The sequence below is a fragment of the Mastomys coucha genome, unplaced genomic scaffold (assembly GCF_008632895.1).
Source record: "Mastomys coucha isolate ucsf_1 unplaced genomic scaffold, UCSF_Mcou_1 pScaffold7, whole genome shotgun sequence".
NCBI classification, from domain to species: Eukaryota; Metazoa; Chordata; class Mammalia; order Rodentia; family Muridae; genus Mastomys; species Mastomys coucha.
This window is the reverse complement of record NW_022196913.1, coordinates 71,932,887-71,954,026: the sequence shown is the minus strand read 5'-3', so window position 1 is coordinate 71,954,026 and position 21,140 is coordinate 71,932,887. Positions and strand designations below refer to the sequence as shown.

Genomic DNA, 21,140 nt, shown 5'->3' with positions numbered 1-21,140 from the left:
GCCTATAGAGTACAGTACATGGGAAATGATGGTATTGGCTTGTGCTTGATGGGAGGCGTCCACTGGGATATGTATCAACAGTGACTGCTGATGCTGTGGCATAGAGGTGGTGTTTGAGACTGGGGGAAGAGTTACACTAGATGACTGTGGAAAATGTATATAAAAGGCTCTGCATTGGGAAAACAGTGTAGAGCACCTCACATGTGCATTTGTGTGTGTGCCTGGTAATACTGAATGCCAGAGGATTCTCCTGTATAATGACCCTGTGTATGGTGTGTGTTTTATGTGTGGAGTGTGAATTGAAGGAGGTTCAATCATGAAATGGTTCATGCGGTTTGCTGGGGACAGACCACGGATGAATGGTTAGAGACCAGAGCCTCCTGGTAGTGACAGGGAATGATGCAGAGCAAGGAGTGTGGGTGACCCAGCTAGGTGACCTGCATGAGCTCCTGGTGTGGCTCGACGTAGTGAATGAGAAAGATGGGATTTGGACCTGAGGGGAGGCAGGTGGAAAAGTAGGCAGAGAGGACTGTAAGCCACGCGGTAGGCGGAGGAGCTGCGTGGCCCTTGTGCCCGCGAGCTTGCACGCGTGGAACAGCTACCCGCTTCCTCACCACCAGCCACACCGGGCCACCCTGCCCTCCACTGCTTCCCTGTCGTCTCTGTCCTCCGCTCTCGGGCGCTCCGCGCGACTCCAGGCCAGACTCACCTGGTGAAGGCGAAGTACATGAGGCTGATGATGGTGAAACTGAGCAGGGTGATGGTGTGTGGCCGGTAGAAGAAGTCTATGGTGATGTCCTCCACTTGCTGCTCGTTGATCATGCGGAAATGCATCCTGTAGTTCACATCATCCTTGCTCAGAGTCCTGCTCCCCACGCAAGACGCCATAGTTCTTCTCCCCGTCCTGCCGCGGCGCCGGAGGCCCCGGCCCGAGAAGGCTGGGACCCCGGCAGTGACGGACCGCAGCCGCAAAGCTGCCTGACGCTGGGGCCGAGTCTGGCACTCTGAGAAGGGTGCTAGCACAGGGAAGGACCCGCGCGCGAGGGCGGGGTCGCGGCGCCACCACCGCGGCCCTGAGCAGGGGGAGAAAGCAGCCCGAGGAGGCCGGCCCTAGCAGGGCGACATGGCGGAGCTCTCAATCCTCCCCACATTACCGAGGAGTGACGGATCCGGGGAACGCGGCGACCAGCCCCAGGGCCGGCAAGACCCCGGCCGGCTCTGTCCCCGACCCCCGCGGCGTGCCTTCCCGCGCCGCCGCAGATGGTCTCGCCCGCTCGGAGCGCAACCCACGTGGGGGGCGGTGCCGGCCCAGCGTAGCGAATCGCCGGCTTGCGGAGCGACGGTGCGCCATCTCCCGGCGTAGGTTGCGCGGTCGCTGGGAAGCCGGAGCACGAGCGCGAGGCCGCTACCCGGCCGGGTTAGGGTCGCGCCTAACAGTACTCAGCAGCGTCCGGGAGCCTCGCGGCTTGATAGGTCTCGGCGACCCGGAGAAGAGGTTCGGGCTCGATCGGTGCGTCCCTGAACCTTGGAGTGGCAACGCGGGCCGCCGGGTTTGTTTATCAGCTCCAGACTAGGGCCCGGAGGGTGGCCCGGCTTCCTGCAGCAGTCCTGCTCCGATAAAACCGGTTGGTTAAAGGGTCCGGGGACCGCGGCTGCGCTGCCGAGAGGCCCTTTATTACGAAGTGCGCCTTCCATCCCCGGAGCTCAGGATTAGTTGTAAAGATCTTGAACCTAGAAAAGCCTATCTCGGCTCTTGTTCCTGTTCCTAACAAAAAAAGAAAGGAAGGAAGGAAGGAGAAAAGAAAAAGAAAAGAAAGGAAGGAAGGAAGGAAGGAAGGAAGATAGATAGATAGATAGATAGATAGATAGATAGATAGATAGATAGATAGATAGATAGATAGATAGATAGATAGATAGATGGATGGATGCCCGGTACAGCCGAGACCTGGATTACCCCATTATGAACTTGAGAGATTTTAAGGACTTTTTTTTTTTCTTTTGTCCTCTTACTATACATACCTCAAGGCATTATTCACGAGTGCACATCTTTACTCGTTTCTGAGTCTTTTGTGTCTGTATTTGTCCTGAACTCACTTCCACTCAACTAACTGGAACCCTCCATGCCTCTGCCTTGTTGCTTTTTAGACCCTGGGAAGATGGGTCTCCAGAGGGGGAGGAGCTGCTCTGTCCAGCACTGTCTTATTGACATTTTGCTGAGACAATGAAGCTATGTGAAGGGAGTGCACTGGCAAGTAAAAGTGGAGGGTAAACATTAGTCTTTAGCACTCAGATCTTTGGATGCAAATGGCATTTAACAAAGTCTACTAGATGCGGAAAGGGTATTGCATTTGATTCTGGACAGACTCCAGAATGAAATTGGGGTTCTGGGAGCTCATTTGTAAGTACCCTAGAGCGCTTAGACAAATCATTTTATTGTAATCCCCAGCATTGATGCTGAGAGTGGACCAGTGGTTTTTTCCTCGAATAGCACACATAAAAGCATTGTGTGGAGAATAGTGTTTGAGCCTCCATCGCCGTGGGCTACAATGGCATGTCCAGTCTTGACAGTCAAGCCATGACCCCCATGGCAGTATATGTTTTAAGAAAGCTGACTTTTTGTGTTGAGCCACATTGTTCGTAACTGTCTTTGGCCACTTACAGATGGGACCTGCCTGGCTGTGCCAAAGCTCCTCTAGAAGTTTGGTCTTGTCTAGGTGGCATAACTTAGTTCCCACTTTACTGTAACTATTTTGGAGACCAGAGAAAGCTTGAGGGAAAAATTGACAGATTTGGAATCCCCTTTCCAACTAAAATTTAGCACCAATTACCTATTCCATGAGGTTAATGCCAACACAGCCTCCCTTCATCAATTCAGAAGGAAAATTTTGAAACAAAACACAAAGGCATAAGTAAGAGTTAATTGACAGTTACACTTTTTGTCTATTTAGTTGATAATACTCCTGGCTAACATTTATTGAGCATTTCCCATTTTTTTATTTATTTGAGCCTGTGTCACACTTGTAACTCATACTAGCCTTGAACTTTGAGCAATCCTGCTTCAGGCTACTGAGTTCTGGGATTACAGGCAGGACCTTCCCACTCCATGCTCTTTTATATGGATTATTTTCTTTAATATTTAGGTATTGTACTCAATTCTTTCTGTTTTGGTTTTAGAGTTGGTTACTTGTTTGAATTTTGTTCTTTTTCTTTTAGACAGTCTCAATACATTGCTCCTGCTTGACTTGAGCTTTCAATGCCACATCTGTGTCTCCAGAGTAGAATTGCAGGAGGCCATTCCTCGCATGCTTGGATGCTCCCTATCTTGACTCTTTCTGTTTGAAAGACTTTTTTTTCCAAGCAGGATTTTACCAAACCCTTTTTTTTCAAGTCTGTTTTGAAGAACTGGGTCTCAGACTCAGTCAACAGTTTACTGTTCTATTTAGGAATGTGACTCATTTAAGACAGTGGGTTTCTTTTCATTTACTTTTTGACTAATTTATAATGCATAAAATACATTTTAATAACTCAATATTTTAGTAACCTGCAACATATTTTCTAGATACACTTCAAACCAGTTTCTTTTAAAAAGCAGATTATCATTTGATTTGGTTCTGTTGTAACTTGAGCATTTACAAACGTGATTCTTTGTTTCTAAATTGTAAAGCATATCTTTATTTTTCCAGTTGAGAAGTTCCTGTTTTGGTTGGTAGCTGAGACTGCCTGTATTTTTGGCTTTTGTTGTATTAGAAATTTTTGACTACTCTAAACGTATTAATTTAAATCCTTTGTTTTTGGAAGTAATTTATAATCTATTTTTGTTTTTGCTGTTTGAATACTATTTTAAATATGTGAGAAAATTAATCTTTCTTCCTTTGATGGTTGTGTTTTTCCTTTGCAGACTAAACTGTCAAAAAAAAAAAAAAATGGCCCTGTTACCCCAACAGTTATCCAGATGGTTCAACTCAGTTAAATTGAATAGCTTCCTTAAAGCCACACAAGCCACAAAACACTCTGTGAGACCAGGGAAAACTTTGTTGACCGGCTTCCCAGCTCAGGCTCTGTTGTCCCCCAACACTTGCTTTCTCCAGTGGGGAATTAAGACTTACAGGACTTTGCTCTCCGGGAGTAGTTTCCCATCTGCCAACACGAGTAGGAAAAAGAGTTCTGCCGGAAGCGCTCTGCTTCCTTCAGTGAGTGAACAGCTGGAGAAGATGCCCGGCCTCGAAGCTGAGCTGCCTCTGGAAGGTAATTCTGGGCCTTGAGAAAAGCCCCCTTTCCACAGATAGTTTTGATCATGCTGCACATCTGGACAGCACTCACCCACTTCACATCCTGTTTTGTACCAGGCCAAAAAAAAAGGGGGTGGGGGGGGACAGTGTTGGTTCTATTCATTTAGTTCTATTAAACCGTTATTTTAGTAAGTTCCTGGGTTAATTAGTTTGGGTCAGATTATTTTATAGCTAAGTGTATAAGATGTTTGCTTTCTAAATATTGTGTTTTATAGCTTCTTTTGAAGTGTCCTTTTGGCATTAAGTAGAGTTATTAGGGTTTAATTGTTGTATTTATCTTTGGAGTGTACAGTTTCTACATAGATACTTAACTGTGTAATAATTACTAAGTGGGTACAGTTATGTTACACCTCATATTTCCCTTGAATTACTTTATAGTCAACCCTCCTCTTTCCATGCCTGCTGCTATAGGAATCCATTGTTAAGCCACAGATAGACTACTACTCCATTAGTAGAATGTGAACGGATGCTAAAAAGGGAGGTAGGGAAGAGAAACTGACTGTGAATGAGAAAGGATAATTATCTTCCATACCAAATTACATTAAAACAGCAGGAGAGAACTCCGTATCTGGGCACACTGGCAAAGGGTTGCAGGTGGTAGAAACATAGAAATTCTCTTAAGAGTAGTCTGGAGATGATGACATTGGATCAGAATGAGTAAATGCAGAATATCAAAACTTTAGAATGTAGATTTGGGGTTTTTTAAAGTCATTCCTTCGGCCAAGTTCACAAACCATGGTAAATAAACCCTGTGTCTCACAATGTGGTTGAAGAGCACCTCCTACCTGTTGGTGAAACATGAAGAGAAATAGTTTTGTGCCTTACCCAGACAAGGTGATTCAAACTCGTAATCCAGCATTTAGGAGGCTAAGGCAGGCGGATAGCCTGGGATGTGTTCACTGTCTCAAAAATAGACTGAATACCTTCAGCCTTCCCAGCAAGTTTCTTACCTTAGAGGAACGGTAGTTGATCTCTCTGGAACTCCTAGATCTTAGGTTATTTGTGGACCTTTATGGTGTGGGGGTCACCACTATTAGTCCATGCTGGCTTCACACTTGCTGTGCTCCTCCTATCTCAGCCTGCAGAGTGGAATGCTGGGATTGAAGGTGTGGAACACCATGCTACACTTAGACTTCATAAGCATCTACTCCTGGAATAATCTCAGTATTTAAGCAATGAAAGACACAAAGTAGGAAAGATATAATATTTATAGAAATAGATGTTGGGTTGTTCCTTTTTAAAGATTTCTTTTATTTTTAATTACACTTATGTATATGGGTGTGCGCATGTGAATGCAGGTGCCTATGAAGCCCACAGGCTGGTATTGGAGGCCCTGGAATGGGAGTTATAGGATTGTAAACTGCCAGGTGTAGGTTAAAGTACCTGACTGCTGAGTCAGTTCTGCAGCAGCCCCTTTATAAAAATAATTGTCTGCGTGTACATGACATTGCTGACTCGATTCTCTCTTTCTTCATGACTCGCTCGCTCGCTGCAAAGACCCAGATGACTTGCCTCCACTGTCTCCGTTACAGCCAGTTTCAGAGGAGGAGGCCATTCAGATTGCTGCATACCCTCTGCTGCCCCTTTCCTCCTTCACCCTTGCAGATTACGTAGATCATTCCGAGACTCTGCAGAAGCTAGTGCAGCTTGGTAAGTTTCTAACCTAGCGGACAGTCCGCCCTCTCACATGATGTGTCATTCTGTTGACCCATGGTGCACTGCTCTCTGTTTGCCATGTTATATCCCCTGACCTCCCTCCCAGGGGCCCACTGCCCTCATATGGATTATTCTCTCAGCCTGTACCATAACTTTCGTAATAAGCTGGCTAGTAGGTTATCCTTGAATCTAGGTAATTCAAGGCAGCCAGAGCCTTTTATTGCACACTTCCCTTTGGTCCTGTCTGTAACATAGCACCTTGTTGAACCTTTGTCGTTTTTGAGTCTGGTTTGGCACTTCTATTTGAATTTCTCAGTAATGATCCTAGGGAGTTGACAGGAATTACATGGGTAAGAGATTGAAGAATTCAAGTTTCCCCCATACAGCCATACATAGTTACCCATTTTTAGCTTGGACATCTTAATCTCTGGGGTCTCCAATTTCTGAGCTGTTGAGATATTGTTGTTTAGTGGGTATTGAGTATTGTCTTAAGTTAGGGTTACTATTGCTGTGATGAGACATCTTGACCATGAAAACTCTTATAAATGAAAACATTTAGTTAGGGCTGGCTTACAGTTCAGAGGTTTAGACACTGTGTGGCAGCATGCAGGCAGACATGGTGGTAGAGAGAAGCTCAGAGTTCTACATCTGGAATGGCAGGCATCAGGAAGAGAGAGTCACATTAGGCCTGGCTTGAGCATTTGAAACCTCAAAGCCAACCTCCAGTGACACACTTCCTCCAACAAGGCCACACCTCCTAATAGTACTACTCTCTCTGGGTCTGTGGAGGCCATTTTCATTCAAACCACCAGAAGTAATTTTTACTGAAAATACCTGGAGGTAGAAATGTTTGAGATTTGATCTTGTATTTTTTGAACTATTTGTGTAGCCCTAAAAACCTAAAAAAAAAAAAAAAACAAAAAAACAAATTCTAAAACTTTTTGAGTGTTTCACGTCCTGGTGTTGTTCTTTTGAGTTCTTATCTGTAGGCCTTTCAGTTTCTTCTTCTCCCTGATAAAACTGTTTGTATATTTCTCATTCCCTATATTTGGAGAACTGGTTTTGCTTTGTTTGTTTGTTTAATCACAGAAAGAGAAGAGAATACCTGTGACATACCAGAGACCCTCAGAGGTTGTCCTTGGTTTATTGTTTCCTCCCTCTCATCTTAACATCCATAGGACCTCCATATTTGCCTCTCTCCAAGTTTGCTCTTATCCTCTGTTACCTCTAGTTCTCATTTGTCACTGAACAACTGCAGGCACCTCCTACCTTGCTGAGTATGTGTATGTACATGTGTAGATGTAGAAGGCAGAAAATTTTTTTCATTTAATTGCTTGCATTTGTTTTGTTTCAGGTCAGGTTCTTTTCCTTGTTCTGGACTTGCAGATAGGCTAAGCTGATTTTTTTTTTTTAATGTGGCTTCTAGGGATCAAACTCAGGCCCTCAGATTTACAAGGCAAGCACTATACATATGTACATACTGAACTATCTCTCCAGCCCCTAACTTGATAACTTTCTATTCTTGAGTCATACTGGCCCTGCAGAATATCTGTAGTGTTAGTGTTCTTTCTGTAATGCAAACTGACTACATTGGTTAACTGCTTTGAATCTTTAAAGCCTTTCAAGGCCTTTGAGTTCTCCCTACTTTCCTGCTCATCTTATCAATCTCCTGCCTTGCCTACTTCACTCCTTTGGTTGACCAACAGGTGGAGGAGAACTTATTTCAAGTTCAACAGCTTCTGAAATGTGTTCTCTGGCCATACTATCTGACTCTTCTATGAGTTCCATTCTACCTGTTTTTATGCTTGCACTAATGACAGCATATGGTAATGTTTCACTCCCGTGTGTGACCTACTTAGCCAGGTGTTACCCAGATGTGTAAGAAGTGACCTATGTTCCCAAGAAAATTTATGAGAGGCTAGACATGTAATCACTGCATAGGGAGCCAGAGGTAGACAGATACCTGTGAGATCAAGGCCAGCCTAGCCTACATAGTGAATTCCAGCCTAGTCAGGGTTACAAATACCTATTTGAGAATAACTGGAAGAAGATAGAGATAAAATGAGAGGTCCCCAATGAGATAAAAATAAAGGCTCTTTCACTAACCTAAGCATCCATCAGGTAGTGAATAATTAAAGGAAATGCATTACACATACACACAATGGGATACCAGTCAGCAGTAGCAGAGAATGAAGTACTGTCATTTCCAACAGGATTTGGAGGACATGCATACAAAGACATGTCTCATTAGTAAAAGGTGAATAAACCAAGCTCACAGAAACAGAGAAGAATGGTGGTTGGGGTAGGGGAGGTGACCATGGGGAGATGTTGGTGGAAGGGTACAGAATGTCTATTCTTAGTAAGTTCTGGAGATCTGTGATCTACTAAGAGTATGTTTTAAATACACACATACACACACACACACACTATACATGGGGTGATATATTAATTAGCTTTGTTTAATCAAGAAGTAGTGCAGATATATACCTAAAATATCCATGGAACCTGAGAATGTACACAGCTTAAGAGATGCTTTCTGTAGTAAGTTCAGAGATGAGAGATGACATGTGGTGTCTGTCCTTTCAGAACAGCTTCCCTACCCTATAGCAGGTACTTAATGTGATGATGGATCAACATGGTCCTGACCTGTGAATAATTTACAGTATACTTAGAGCTTTGGGATATGCTCCAACCATTCCTTTCGTATGAGCTAGTAATTTCAATAGCATGCCTTAGAAAATAACTGCAAATGGCAGTAACCTAGAGGATCCATTATTGCTTGCCATTGTTTTTGAGTAATAAAGCCTTGGTCCTCTTTTGTTTGTTTTCCTGCTTTTTCTGCTTGTTCTAATATCAGGAGGCCAGCCCTGTGCACAAGGGCTCCTGTGTAGCTGGACTCTAGGCAGCTTCTGCCAGGGCACTGTAAAGGCAGAAGGGCCAGGCCAGGTCATTTCCCCCATTCTCACTTTTCTTTAGGTCTTTTAACTTCTCCATGGCAACAGCTTTCTTTCATGTGGCCCTTCACTAATAGCTTACAGCTCCCTCTGGGCTCTGGAAAAGGATTGGTCTATTTATCTCTGTTGCTAGACATGCCTTTGTGTGTCCACTTAGCTCTGCTCATGCCATCATATTACATTTCCTTTCATTTGAGCTCTGTAGGGTAATATGCTTTCCAGACCCTGGCTGATGACTGAGTATATATAACAGTAAAAGATGCAATGCCAGGATCTGTTAGAGCATCTATTGCTCACTTTCTATCTCCTGTCCTTAGCAGAAGTGGCTGTTCACTGTGGGCAGTCAGTGACTGGATTTTCATTTTAATGGAATCGTCATACTCTCCCAATGTGTGAGGATGTGTAAGCCTCGTACTCTCCTGATGGGACTTTTCTCCCACTGCTTCTAAAAAGCAACCCCGTGACCAGGGTATGACAGCTCATGCGGAGTGAGGCCCTCCAACATGTGTAAACTCACTTGGAGTCCAAGTCTTTTAGGTTATTTTTAAAATATTTCCCCCATTTATCACAGATTTTTGAAACTTGTTTCCATCTCATTTTTTTTTTAAATCATTCATTGATTGTACTTGGTTTTGTTTTATTTTTAAGTTACAAAAAATTACATATAATAGATAGTTCAGTTGAAAGGATGGTTTTCAAATGGTGATACAGGCTAAAATCAAAACATAATGCAGGTATAGAATTATAAGCTCTTTTGTTAGGATAGGTGGTAAAGTACTTTTTCTAATTGACAAATATGATGGACCGAATGCTAATTGTACATCATACTTTGTAATTTACATAATTGTTATGGTTATGCTCAATTTATGTCTGAGAGAAGAGCCTTTTTTTTTTTTTTAAAATTTGGGCAGAGAAGGTGAGATGTTTGGGATTGGTTCTATTGCTTTGAATTAATCCAGCCCCCCAAATTGGGAATCTGTGTGTTCAAATGTTAAAGGTCCTTGTCCCCAGTTGGTTTTTGATAGATCACTAAAGAGCCAATGGCTGGGCAGGTAGACTGAGGCGGGACCTTTGGAACCAGAGAGGAAAAGATGCTCTCCATGATTCAGAGAGAGACAGATCAGATTTAGAGCTGCAGAAAGAAAATGTAGATGAAAAGGAATATAGCCCCCAAAAGGGCTGCTCAGAAGCATCTTGGCCAGCAAAGACTAGAGAGCTGCCCAGAAGGAGCCAGGGCAACAAAGATAAAATAAAGAATTAGAGGGCGTTAAGCCAGGATTACAGGAGGGGAATGTGTGCTAGCTGTGGGGAGATTAGAACTGCCCAACCTTTGAGTTAGTCAAGGCATATTAAAATTAACTGGCCTGTGTGTCTGTCTCCCTCTCCCTCTCCCTCTCCCTCTCCCTCTCCCTCTCCCCTTCTCCTTCTACCTTTCCCTCTCCCTCTCCTTCTCCCTCTCCCTCTCCCTCTCCCTCTCTGTATGTGTGTGTGTGTGCTTCATTTGAGAATCCAGATAGCTCCTAGGCAGGTACAATGAGTGGGCGTGACCCACCAGAAGCAGAGCAGGTTAACTTAACTACAGCTACATTATCGAATTAAAATGTCATCACTAGTGTGTGGAAAATTGTTTTAGTTTATTCTGAGTTAGTTTCTGGTATATGCACACTTATAATACCAAGAAATTTAGATTTGTAATTATATTTGTTTCTAAAATTGGTGAATGAATATGATGATTTTTTGATTGTGGATACAATTATAAAAAATGTTATTTCATTGCTTTTCTAAGGCATATATAAAGGTGCCTCTAAAAATAATTTTAGAAAGTGGGTTTTGTGGTACTCAGTATTGAATCTGTGGTTTTATGTATACTAAGCAAACACTCTACCACTGAATTACCTCTCTAGCCTTTTTTGTTTTCTTTTATCTTTATATTTTAAAATAGTCTCTTCAAATTTCACCATTGACCATGAACTCACCATATAACTCAGGCAGACCTTAAACTTATAGTCCTCCTGACTCAACCTTCCAAGTAGCTATCAAAATGATTTAATGACTTTGTCTTTGGGGAAAATTTAAGCACAAATGTTTTCTGTCTTCTTTTCTACATTGACCTTTAACATATAAATGCTATAATTGATTTTAATTTAGTTTTGTAACCAGTTCATTTAAAAGTACTTTAAGCTTTCATTTGTCTATATCAGTTCTCCCTTTAAAAGATTATTCATCAATAATTTTTTCTATATGAAATTAATGACTGAATAAGAAATTATTTTCAAACCAATCCTTTTCATTTGTTATAGGAGTGGATTTGTCTAAGATAGAAAAACATCCAGATGTAGCCAACCTCCTCCTAAGGCTGGATTTTGAAAAACACATTAAGCAAATACTGCTATTTCTTAAAGATTTGGGTTTAGAAGATAACCAGCTGGGACCATTTCTGACAAAAAATTATGCTATTTTCTCTGAAGACCTTGAAAATCTTAAGACCAGGTAAAATTTGAAATGATTCCAACATAACCTAGGAAGTACTTATGGAAGAATTACTTACGTGTGTGTGAGAAACTTTCTAGTCTGCTGTTCAAGGATCTTCTGGGTGAGTGTGATAGCTGCTATATGCTCAGGACAGGGAGTGCAATGTTAGAAGATGTGGCCCTGTTGGAGTAGGTGTGTCACTGTGGGTATGGGCTTTAAGACCTTCATCCTAGCTGCCTGGAAGACAGTCTTCCACTACCAACCTTCAGATGAAGATGTAGAATTCTCAGTACCTCCTACACCATGCTTGCCTGGATGCTACCATGCTCCCACCTTGATGATAATGGTAACCTCTGAACCTGAAAGGCAGCCCTAATTGAATGTTGCTGGAATTATAGGTGTATACCATGCCCAGTATTTCTAATTTTTGACAGCAGATATTTAGCATTCTTTGAGCAAATTATTTAATAATAATAATAATAACAACAACATACTTTAATAGTATGGTATCTCATAAATTAAAATTCCCTTTGTAGTAATCAAGGCTCTCTCAAAAAGAAAACTGATAGCTTTTTAATATATATTTATTAGAATGGGTCACAGGCTCTAATCTGGCTGATCCAACAGTGTCTGTCTCATGACGAAAAAGCCAAAGATGCTTTAGTAGTTTGATCCATGAAGTTGGACGTCCCAGCAGTCTCAGTCTATTGCTGGAATCTTGTAGAATCCTGGACAGTTGGTGATCTTCAGTACATGTTAGACTCCTGAAGAGGTTGGTACTGATACTGTGGAAGGAATGCCAAAGCAACAGGATAAATGCATTTCTTGTCACCTAGAGTAAGGGTAACAGACAAAACAAAAGACAAAAGCTTCCTTCTTCTAGGTCTTTTAATGTGGGCTGCTACTAGAAGGTGTGGCAGAGATTTAAGGTGGGTCTTTCCCCCTCAGATAATCTGATTAAGAAAATCCCTATACAGGTGAGCACCTAGAAACTTGGTTTAGTTGACTCCATGTGTAGTCAAGTTGGCATCCATGATCAGGTATCTCACGCTTTCTTTGAATTGCAAAGAAACTATCTTTGCACTTTAGTCATCAGTCAGACAAGTAACAGTCTGAAGACACTGTAGGATGATGCCAACCCAGAACAAGGCCCGGCCCTGTTAATGATGGCGTCACCACTTGTCTCTCTGGGTTAGTTTGTGTTCTTGGGCACACTGAGTGGAAGTACTATTCAGTTTACCTCATTACCTCAATCACGATTATCACTTGTCACTTTTGGCATCCACCTCCAGTGAAAGGCCCAGACCCCTCAGTTGTGCCTTGACTATCTCTCACATCCATTGGACATGTCTCTCAATCTCCACCTGGGATACTTAGCCTCTTATCCTGCCAAGATGACAGCACTATTCCTCCATTGTTGCCCAGTCACAGTCCTTCTAGAATAGACCAGTGGTTCTCAGTGTTCCTAATGCTGGGACTCTTTAATACAGTTCCTTGTGTTGTGGTGATTCCCCCAATCATAAAGTTACTTTGTTGCTACTTCATAACCATAACTTTGCTACTGTTATGAATTGTAATGTAAATATCTAATATATAGGATATTTGACATGTGAGCCCTGTGAAAAGGTCATACAGCCATCTGCCAAAGGGGTTGTACCCACGTGTTGAAAATCTGCTCTAGACTGTCCTCTACCCTGGTATTGAGCTACAGAGGCCTTGGCAGTGCCTTGAGCTAATAATAAAGTAATGCCATTTCTATGAAGTAGGGAAAAAAAGTAAAGCTCAAAACATTTGCATTTCTTACATTGAACATCTTAGTTAAGGCACTGGACTAGGCATCAGGCTTAGAAGACTGGTGCTTTCTCATCATGGGACTCAGACTCCTGTGATAGAAATGATCATTACCCAGGAAGGAGTGATTCTAAAAGCTTCACACCCAGCATCCTGGCGTCCTTCACCATTCAAAAGCCAGTGTGCCTCAGTGCTCCAGATTTATTCCAGTAAAGTATGAATGGCAGGCAGTGGGAATCATCTGAGAGGTTTTGCCACAATTATTACATGAGGCATAGAAAGTTTGAGTAATTTACCCAAGATTAGACACACAGTATAATATAAATGGCAAACTATGACTCGAACCCAGTTGGCCAAATTCCAGGGTCCTGACTACCTACTGTACTTACTAATGTAATGTAGCATCTCCTTATAATTAATTCTGTGAAAGAAACCTGTGTGTTAAGGAGGCGAAGTTTCTTGCTCAAATTGTCACATACTCTTAATAGCTAGAGAAATGTTTACCAGAGTCTTTGTAGAAACTTCATGTATAGACTCAAAAGGATATATGGTAAACAATATTTTTACTGAATAGCAAAGGTAGAATAATATTTAGTTAAACTTAGATTTTGGCTTGGCTAGATGTAGCAACCTTATTTTCTACAATATCCATAATCCAAAATTATTTTATTTTCAGTGAAAATAATCCAGTATATATAATTATGGGTCCTTTATAGAATTTCCAAAGTGAATAAAGTGCATATAAATTGTAGACATGGTAATGCAAGCTTGTAATCCTAGCCCTTGGAAAACTAAGCTCAGAAAATGAAAGAGGTCAAGGCCAGCCTGGGCTAGGCCATAAGACCCTGTCTCAAAACCAGAAATTCTGCCTGGAAACAGATAAAGCACTTGCCATCCAAGTGTGAGGTCCAGAGTATGGATCCTAGAAAGCCCAATGCCGTGGCACATATTGGTAATATGGGAGGCAAAGACTAGAATATCCTGGAGCTTAGACCGTAGCTAACCTGGCTTTGGTGGCTGAACAGTGAAAGACCCTGTCTCAAAACAAGGTGGAAGACTAGAACCTGAGATTGTCCTCTGACTTCCACATGTGCACCAAAACATGTTCATGCCCCCATCATACATATACAATATTTTTTTAATTTAAAGATACACCCATAAGTATATTAGAATTATTTTCTTATTTAAAGTAAATGAACACTGATCAAAATTTGTTGGGTGTTTCCTCTGCTAAAGTGTCCATAAGTATTTCTATTGATCTTTCTTATGAGGGAGTTATAGGATACTCTTTTAAAAACACTACCTTAGCACTGAGTAGACTCAGAACTTTGTATATATGTGTATGTATATACATATGTGTGTATACATATATATGGATACATGTGTAAAAATAATTGACAAGAGATGGGCGTGGAACATAGGAAGAGTGGGGGTGGAAATTATGTGAATACAGTACTCCTGCTTTCTGAAGTAACATATCAGTAAATATTTGTGTATATATATTTTGCTCTATTTCTCTAGGAAGTGTTTATCATGCATATGTGTATGTTTTATTATTTCTTTAGAGTAGCTTATCTACAGTCAAAAAAATTCAGTAAGACTGACATTGCACGGATGGTCAAAAATGCACCATTTCTGTTGAGCTTCTCTGTGGAAAGACTAGATAACAGACTGGGATTTTTTCAGAAAGAACTTGAACTGAATGTGAAGAAGGTAAGAAAAAACCGTGTAAGGAAATGCCTCTCCTCTTTTAGTTATCTTTGAGTGTCGTGTTTCCAAGTGCCTGGCTTACCCAGATCTTATTACTGGATGATACTTGTGTACAAAGATGACTTAGGAAGCAATCTGAAGAGGCTCCATCAGATTGCTTCCTAAAGATTTGTTTCTATGTCAGATTTTTCATCAAACCATGTTGTTGATGTTTGTTTTGAAGATTCCTGTCATTTATTTGATTGGGTCATATTTTGAATTTTAGCTTCATATTCCTTATAATGCCTTAGTTTTCCTAACTAGTTAAGTGTGTTTGCATAGTGACGGTAATTATTCTTATGTCTCAACTATAGACTAGAGACCTGATTGTTCGTCTTCCAAGGCTACTAACAGGAAGCCTGGAGCCTGTGAAGGAAAACATGAAGGTAACAATATCTTGAAGCTATAAGAAGCTAATTACTATACTTGATTAAGTTTTTTGTTTTTTTAAAGAATGAATACTGCTATTGTCATCATGCAAAAACATAACTTTTAGCAGAAAAGTGTTTTGTGTTTCTGTGAAAGAAGCCTGTGTGTTAAGGAGGCAAAGTTTCTTGCTCAAGTTGTCACATGTTCTTAATAGCTAGAGAAACATTTATTAGAGTCTTTGTAGAAACTTCATAAAACACAAAAATTTTTAGCAGAAGTTATTTCTTGAAGTTATTTCTTAAAGTCCAAGATGTCAGTTTATATCAGCCGGTGTTTTTTGCACATGCTACCTAGTCTACCTAAATCAGTTATCTGCAGACATTAGGACCCATGATCCTGAAGCAGTAAGGAATAAATGGGACCTGGAATCTGCTTTTTTGTTGTCTGGTCTGATAGGCAATGTCTGTGCTTCCTGGCCATGTTCCCATACGGTGAAAACATTTTTGACTGTCCTATAGTAGTTCTGATTTAGCTTTTTGGCCAACTCCACAATGGCTTCCCTCACTTAGCTACAACTACTCCGTCCATAAGCTGGGCAGCTTCTCTTACTGACCAAGGCTCCCAAGCTAGTAATCTCTATGTTTACTACTTTCCAATTGATCCTGTGTCCCAGTTTCACTGGAACTGCGGGAAGCAGTCACAGCATTGAGATCTGTTCAGGCAGTCGCCCTGTCATCACACGTTCCAAATCCCCTAAGCTTTAATCGGCTAGCTGGAGAGCCTGGCATACCACTGGACCTTCAGTTTTCAGGCTTTATAGCAATGAGTGGGAGATGGGTCTCCAGAGACCAGCTTGTTCCTGGAAGCCAAGGGGAGGGTTACTTTTCCTTATGTATTTCACAGTGTGAGCCTCCTGCCACCTGTACTTTGCACTCTCTGCCTCCCCCTCCTCCTGAGGTTATTGTAGATTGGATTTAAGCCCACAGTCTCATAGTTGTCACCCAAACTTAAGGCCACTGAAGCTCAGATTCAAACAATATATTATCTCTCCAGATGGCACAGAGTCTCTGTATACCACAGTGCAGATGGACAAAATGGGACTCCTGTCCACACCTAGCCCAGGAATCACTCTCACAAAAACCTACAGTGGTTTTGAAGATTGTATAGTCTGTGAATATGGACAGGATTGGAGTCAGCCTGTCTTTTTTTTTTTTTTTTTTTTTTTTCTGCCTGTCTTAATAGTTGTTAATTTCCAAAGGTCTTCCTTTTGGTTTCTTTGCAGTCAAGAGTATTTTTCTTATTCTTGACCCTTCTCCATAAGGTTCTATGGGAGCTTCTAGTCTAGTATCTTGTCTGGAAGTCCAGCACTGATTACCTTGCGCCAGCCCATACAGGCCTCCTTTCTCCATGTTATTCCATCTCAGGGTGTTTTGTTTGTTTTGTTTTCCTGTGAGCCTCATGACAATCAATACAGAGACACCCTTGCATAGGTAAGGGGTTTGAAATTTGGGTGACTCCAACCAAGGTGAGCCATAATCCTTTCAGGCGTACTGGTATAAATGCATCCATATTTTAAAAGGTCATTACTTTAAAATTTGGAAGGATCAATTTGCCATCCATCATAGTACCAAATGCCATTTCTACTCATGACTCCCAGGAAATTTACTTTTTTGTAGGTTTATCGCCTTGAACTTGGTTTTAAACATAATGAAATTCAACATATGGTCTTCAAAATCCCTAAGATGCTCACTGCAAACAAAAGAAAACTTACAGCGACCTTTGATTACGTACACAATGTGATGAACATTCCCCACCACATCATCATCAAGTTTCCACAGGTAACATGTCTCCTAGCTGTCTCAGACACTGCCTTTGTCTTGCACTCAGGCTGCCAGGTGTGGTGCTTATATTTGTAGGATGTTCACAGCTGCAGGTCTCCTGAAGACACTTCAGGGAATCGTCTTTGCCCCTATAGCTTTCACCTACAAACATAGCCTCTTAGGGTTTCCTCCATTAAATTTGAAAATACAGTTTCCTTTATCCGTGGTATAGAGATGTGAAAAGATACATGACCTAGCACACTCTCAGGATTACATTGCATTCAGTCCACTTCCTTCTCACAGAGTAATGTGTATTTGCCCATCATACTCTGAGTGACCCTTATTATAAGTTGCTGCCGCCACACTAGAGAAAGGATAGCAAGCTGAGAATTGTGTGACTTCAGTTTATGGAGTAATTATAGGTAATCTTCCAGGAAGGAACATTAACAGATTGTTGTCTCCTAGGTGGGTGGATAATTGAGAATGGGTTAATGAGAATCTGACCTTGCCGGGCAGTGGTGGCGCACGCCTTTAATCCCAGCACTTGGGAGGCAGAGGCAGGCGGATTTCTGAGTTCGAGGCCAGCCTGGTCTACAGAGTGAGTACCAGGACAGCCGGAGCTACAGAGAGAAACCCTGTCTCGAAAAAAAACCAAAAAAAAAAAAAAAAAGAAAGAAAGAGAATCTGACCTTGTCCTATTCAGTGGGGTCCAGTCATTCATTATAGGCCTTGGGCTGGAATGTGTATGAGCACTAAGATTACACAACTCAATCGTATGTGGCTTGTAATCTAGTGTGAGAGACAAAGGTTTAAAATAAGTTTACATAGTAGTAGAATCTTAACTAGAGGGATCCTGGGGCAATTAATTCAGTGTAGAAGAGAGAAAAATCATAGAAAAATGAACAAGTATTGATTGCTTAGTTCTTTGTGAATATGGACCCATTATAGTTATTCTTCCAACAATTATCCCTATTTGACAAATGAAGACAATCAGAGTCAAAATCAAAGGAACAAAGTGGGACTCCTGCTCACCACTGTCCCAGAAAGCACTCTTACCAAAACCTGCAGTGGGATTTAAGATTGTGTTAGGCTGTGCTCATGTCTTGAGGACTGGAGTCTGCCTGTCTGATAGTTGTTAATTTCTGAAAGTCTTCCTCTTAGTTTCTCTGCAGTCAAGTGTATTTTTTCTTATTCTGACTCTTTCCTCCATAAGATCCCATGAGGGCTTCTAGTCCAGCATCTTGTCTGGAAGTCCAGCACTGATTGGCTTGTGCCAGTCCATACAGGTCTCCTTTCTCCATGTTATTCCATCTCATGCTTCTTGTTCTGTTGGCCTCATGACAATCAGTGCAGAGACACAAAGGGATGTTTTGTTCCAGAGGCATACCAACAAGTTAGCAGCCTATACTTTCTTTGCTGGCTGTTCTCAAAAGCTGTTAGTTTTCCCCAGTTGTTTTTCTTGGTGTCTTTCCCTGTGTATAGTTATCACTTTGTATCGACTTTTGATCACTGGGAAAGAGGCCTAGAAGTATTTACCCTATGGAGTGCCTCATGGTGTCTGAAATACAGCCAAGAGAAGTGCCTTTGGTCCACCTCTTCAGCAGCCCCAGATCCCCATGCCAGTCATTCCAGTGTGGGGGCCCTTCTCCTCTTGTCCCTTCATCTATACAACAGCAGGTTCTAGGCACGTAGCTAGTTCGTGATTCCTTTGTCAAATGCCTGTGCTCTCTTTAGTCCTTAGGGATTTTAACATTGAAAGACATGCTTTTCCTGTTCACTCCCAGAGGGGTCAGCCTCACTTTATTTTGATTTTCAGTGGGTACCAGAATTTAAAAATCAAAACAGAGACACTTTAATACTTCACAGATGATGAAATCCTTTTTTCTAACACATCTTAGTCTCTAATGTTGATTCTCAAACCTGACAGATAATCTAAACTCTAATTTATTAAAAGAAATTTCTGGCCAGGCAATGGTGGCGCATGCCTTTAATTCCAGCACTTGGGAGGCAGAGACAGGCAGATTTCTGAGTTCAAGGCCAGCCTGATGGCTTTGGGGTAACTCCTAAGGCTTTACTCTTCTAATACTCTTCTGTGTCTTAGGAATCCTCATGTTGGCTGCCCTCCATGAAGGCCTTCTTTCATTATCATTCTGCATTAGTGTTTAGTCCCTTTTAAATAAGAATTTATCATATTTAGCAGTATTAGTCTACACACATAAATGGTTAAGCTGGTTAAAAAAAATAAAATAAAATAAGAATTTATCTTCTTCCTTCATTTTTTAAAAGATGGGCTCTTGCCCTGTAGTCCAGAATTTCTGTCTCCAATAGCTCAGGTTGTTTGGAACTCAGTATGTAGCCCAGGCTGGCTCTAAACTTAATACTCCTGCTTCATGTTACTAAGTTCTGTGATTACAGGTGGGCACCACCATATCTAACTCATCATTTCTTTTTTGTTTTGTTTTGGTTTTTTGAGACAGGGTTTCTCTGTGTAGCCTTGGCTGTCTTGGAACTCACAATGTAGACCAGGCTGTCCTCCAACTCAGAAATCTACCTCCCAAGTGCTGGGGTTAAAGGTGTGCACCACCACTGCCCAGCAACTTGTCATTTCTTATTTAGTAATATTTACAAGCATGCTGGGAATCAAATATTTAGTCAGTGTCACTAACTTATTAAACTAACATATTAAAATAGTTAACCAAGTAAGTTTATCAGTTTTTCAGCTTTTTATTGTAAATTTCTTTCTTTTCCAGTTATTTAATGCAAGAGTATTTAAAATTAAAGAAAGACACTTGTTTCTTGCCTACTTGGGAAAAGCACAGTATGATCCAGCAAAACCTAACTACGTTTCTTTGGACAAGTTCATATCTTTTCCTGATGAAGTATTTTGTAAAAAGATCGCCAAAGCTTCAGTAAACGATTTTGAGAAATTCTTAAAAACTCTTTAGTTTTTGATGAATGTTTAAATATATTCTTGTAAATATATACATGAATAAATGTATTTTTAAAATAAATGCCTCTGGTTTCAATATTTTTTGTTTTTGTTTTATTAGACTTTTTTTATTTACATGTCATATGATATCTCCTTTCCCAGTTTCCCCTCCGATAGAAAGAAAAAAAAGAAAATTAAAAAAAACCCTGTTTCCCCCCCAATATTACAATCATTTTTCTCATAATTCCCTTCTTTGGGTAATTTTTTGGTTTGGCCCTTGGCGTTTATTGCTTATTTTAATAGGAAAATTGTATCACTTTCCCCCTTTCTTCCCTGAATACCCTCCCAGGTACCCCCTCTCCCATCCCTCCCATTCCCTGCCTCAAATTGATAGCCTCTTTTTATTACAGTAGTTAAGTGTATATATACATTTATAAATGTTCATTTACAAATATATAAATACGATCTTCTGATCAATTTTGTTGCTTATGTGTATTTGGTTTCAGGGCTCACCATTTTGCATTGGCCAACTGTCTTAATCATTTTTCTGTTGCTGTGAAGAAACACCATGACCAAGGCAACTCTTACATAACAAAGGGGCCTGGGCTTGTTTACAATTTCAGAAGTTAGTTTATATTATGGCAGGGAGCATGGCTGCATGCAGATATAGAGATATCGAAGTAGCTGAAAGTTCTATATCCTGAATCATAGGTAGAGAGGAAAAGACTGGCCCTGGCATGTAAACCACACAGCCCACCCCAAGTGGCACACTTCCTCCAACAAGTCCATACCACCTAATCTTTCTCAAATACTGACAGTCCCTGGTAACCAAGCATTCAAATAGATGAGCCTGTAGAGGCCAGGCCATTCCTAAACCACCACAGCAGCCAATGTGAAGCCTCGTCCCAGGGAGAAGCATATTCTACCATCAGTCATTAGTTACCTATAGTTTTTTGTCTAGGTATAGAACCCTTCAAAAAATGCCCTCCTACACATTGGCATGGCCCATTAATGCTGCCATTCCCACTTGTTTAGGTAGCCATTTTGAAGAGACTTTCACAGTAGCTTCTTGATGTTGCTCTTAAATATTTGTGTCCCATCTTCCTCTATG

At 41.3% G+C, this 21,140-nt stretch overlaps 2 protein-coding genes across 5 annotated transcripts in view; one reads left to right on the top strand and one right to left on the bottom strand.

The window, feature by feature from the left end:
* Ptdss1 (phosphatidylserine synthase 1) overlaps window positions 1-1,573 on the bottom strand; it is a 58,755-nt gene extending 57,182 nt beyond the window's left edge. The window contains exon 1 of one of the 2 annotated variants that reach the window (XM_031357949.1): window positions 710-1,573. In XM_031357949.1, the coding sequence (XP_031213809.1) occupies window positions 710-888 (179 nt within the window). In that variant the 5' untranslated portion in view covers window positions 889-1,573. The remainder of the gene's footprint in view (window positions 1-709) is intronic. The other variant, XM_031357950.1, reaches the window with a different exon arrangement.
* Mterf3 (mitochondrial transcription termination factor 3) lies at window positions 1,382-20,111 on the top strand. Of its 3 annotated transcripts, none has more exons than XM_031357952.1 (8): window positions 1,382-1,510; window positions 3,899-4,245; window positions 5,787-5,939; window positions 11,200-11,389; window positions 14,728-14,875; window positions 15,226-15,297; window positions 16,957-17,118; window positions 19,851-20,111. In XM_031357952.1, exons 2-8 carry the CDS (start codon window positions 3,924-3,926, stop codon window positions 20,043-20,045), a joined length of 1,242 nt encoding a protein of 413 aa, XP_031213812.1. In that variant the 5' UTR covers window positions 1,382-1,510; window positions 3,899-3,923; the 3' UTR covers window positions 20,046-20,111. The 3 variants fall into 3 exon arrangements, with proteins under 3 accessions (XP_031213812.1, XP_031213814.1, XP_031213811.1); XM_031357954.1 differs by having other exon boundaries at window positions 1,388-1,495; XM_031357951.1 differs by lacking the exon at window positions 1,382-1,510 and adding an exon at window positions 1,511-1,625.
* Window positions 20,112-21,140: the final 1,029 nt, after the last annotated feature.

What these genes read in the sequence shown, in the direction of transcription:
- Mterf3 (XM_031357952.1), top strand. Translation starts at nt 3,924, where the DNA reads ATGGCCCTGTTACCCCAACAGTTATCCAGATGGTTCAACTCAGTTAAA. An exon ending in TTGAACTGAATGTGAAGAAG is followed by an intron (nt 14,876 to 15,225) that starts GTAAGAAAAAAC and finishes TCTCAACTATAG; the next exon opens with ACTAGAGACCTGATTGTTCG. An exon ending in CTGTGAAGGAAAACATGAAG is followed by an intron (nt 15,298 to 16,956) that starts GTAACAATATCT and finishes ACTTTTTTGTAG; the next exon opens with GTTTATCGCCTTGAACTTGG.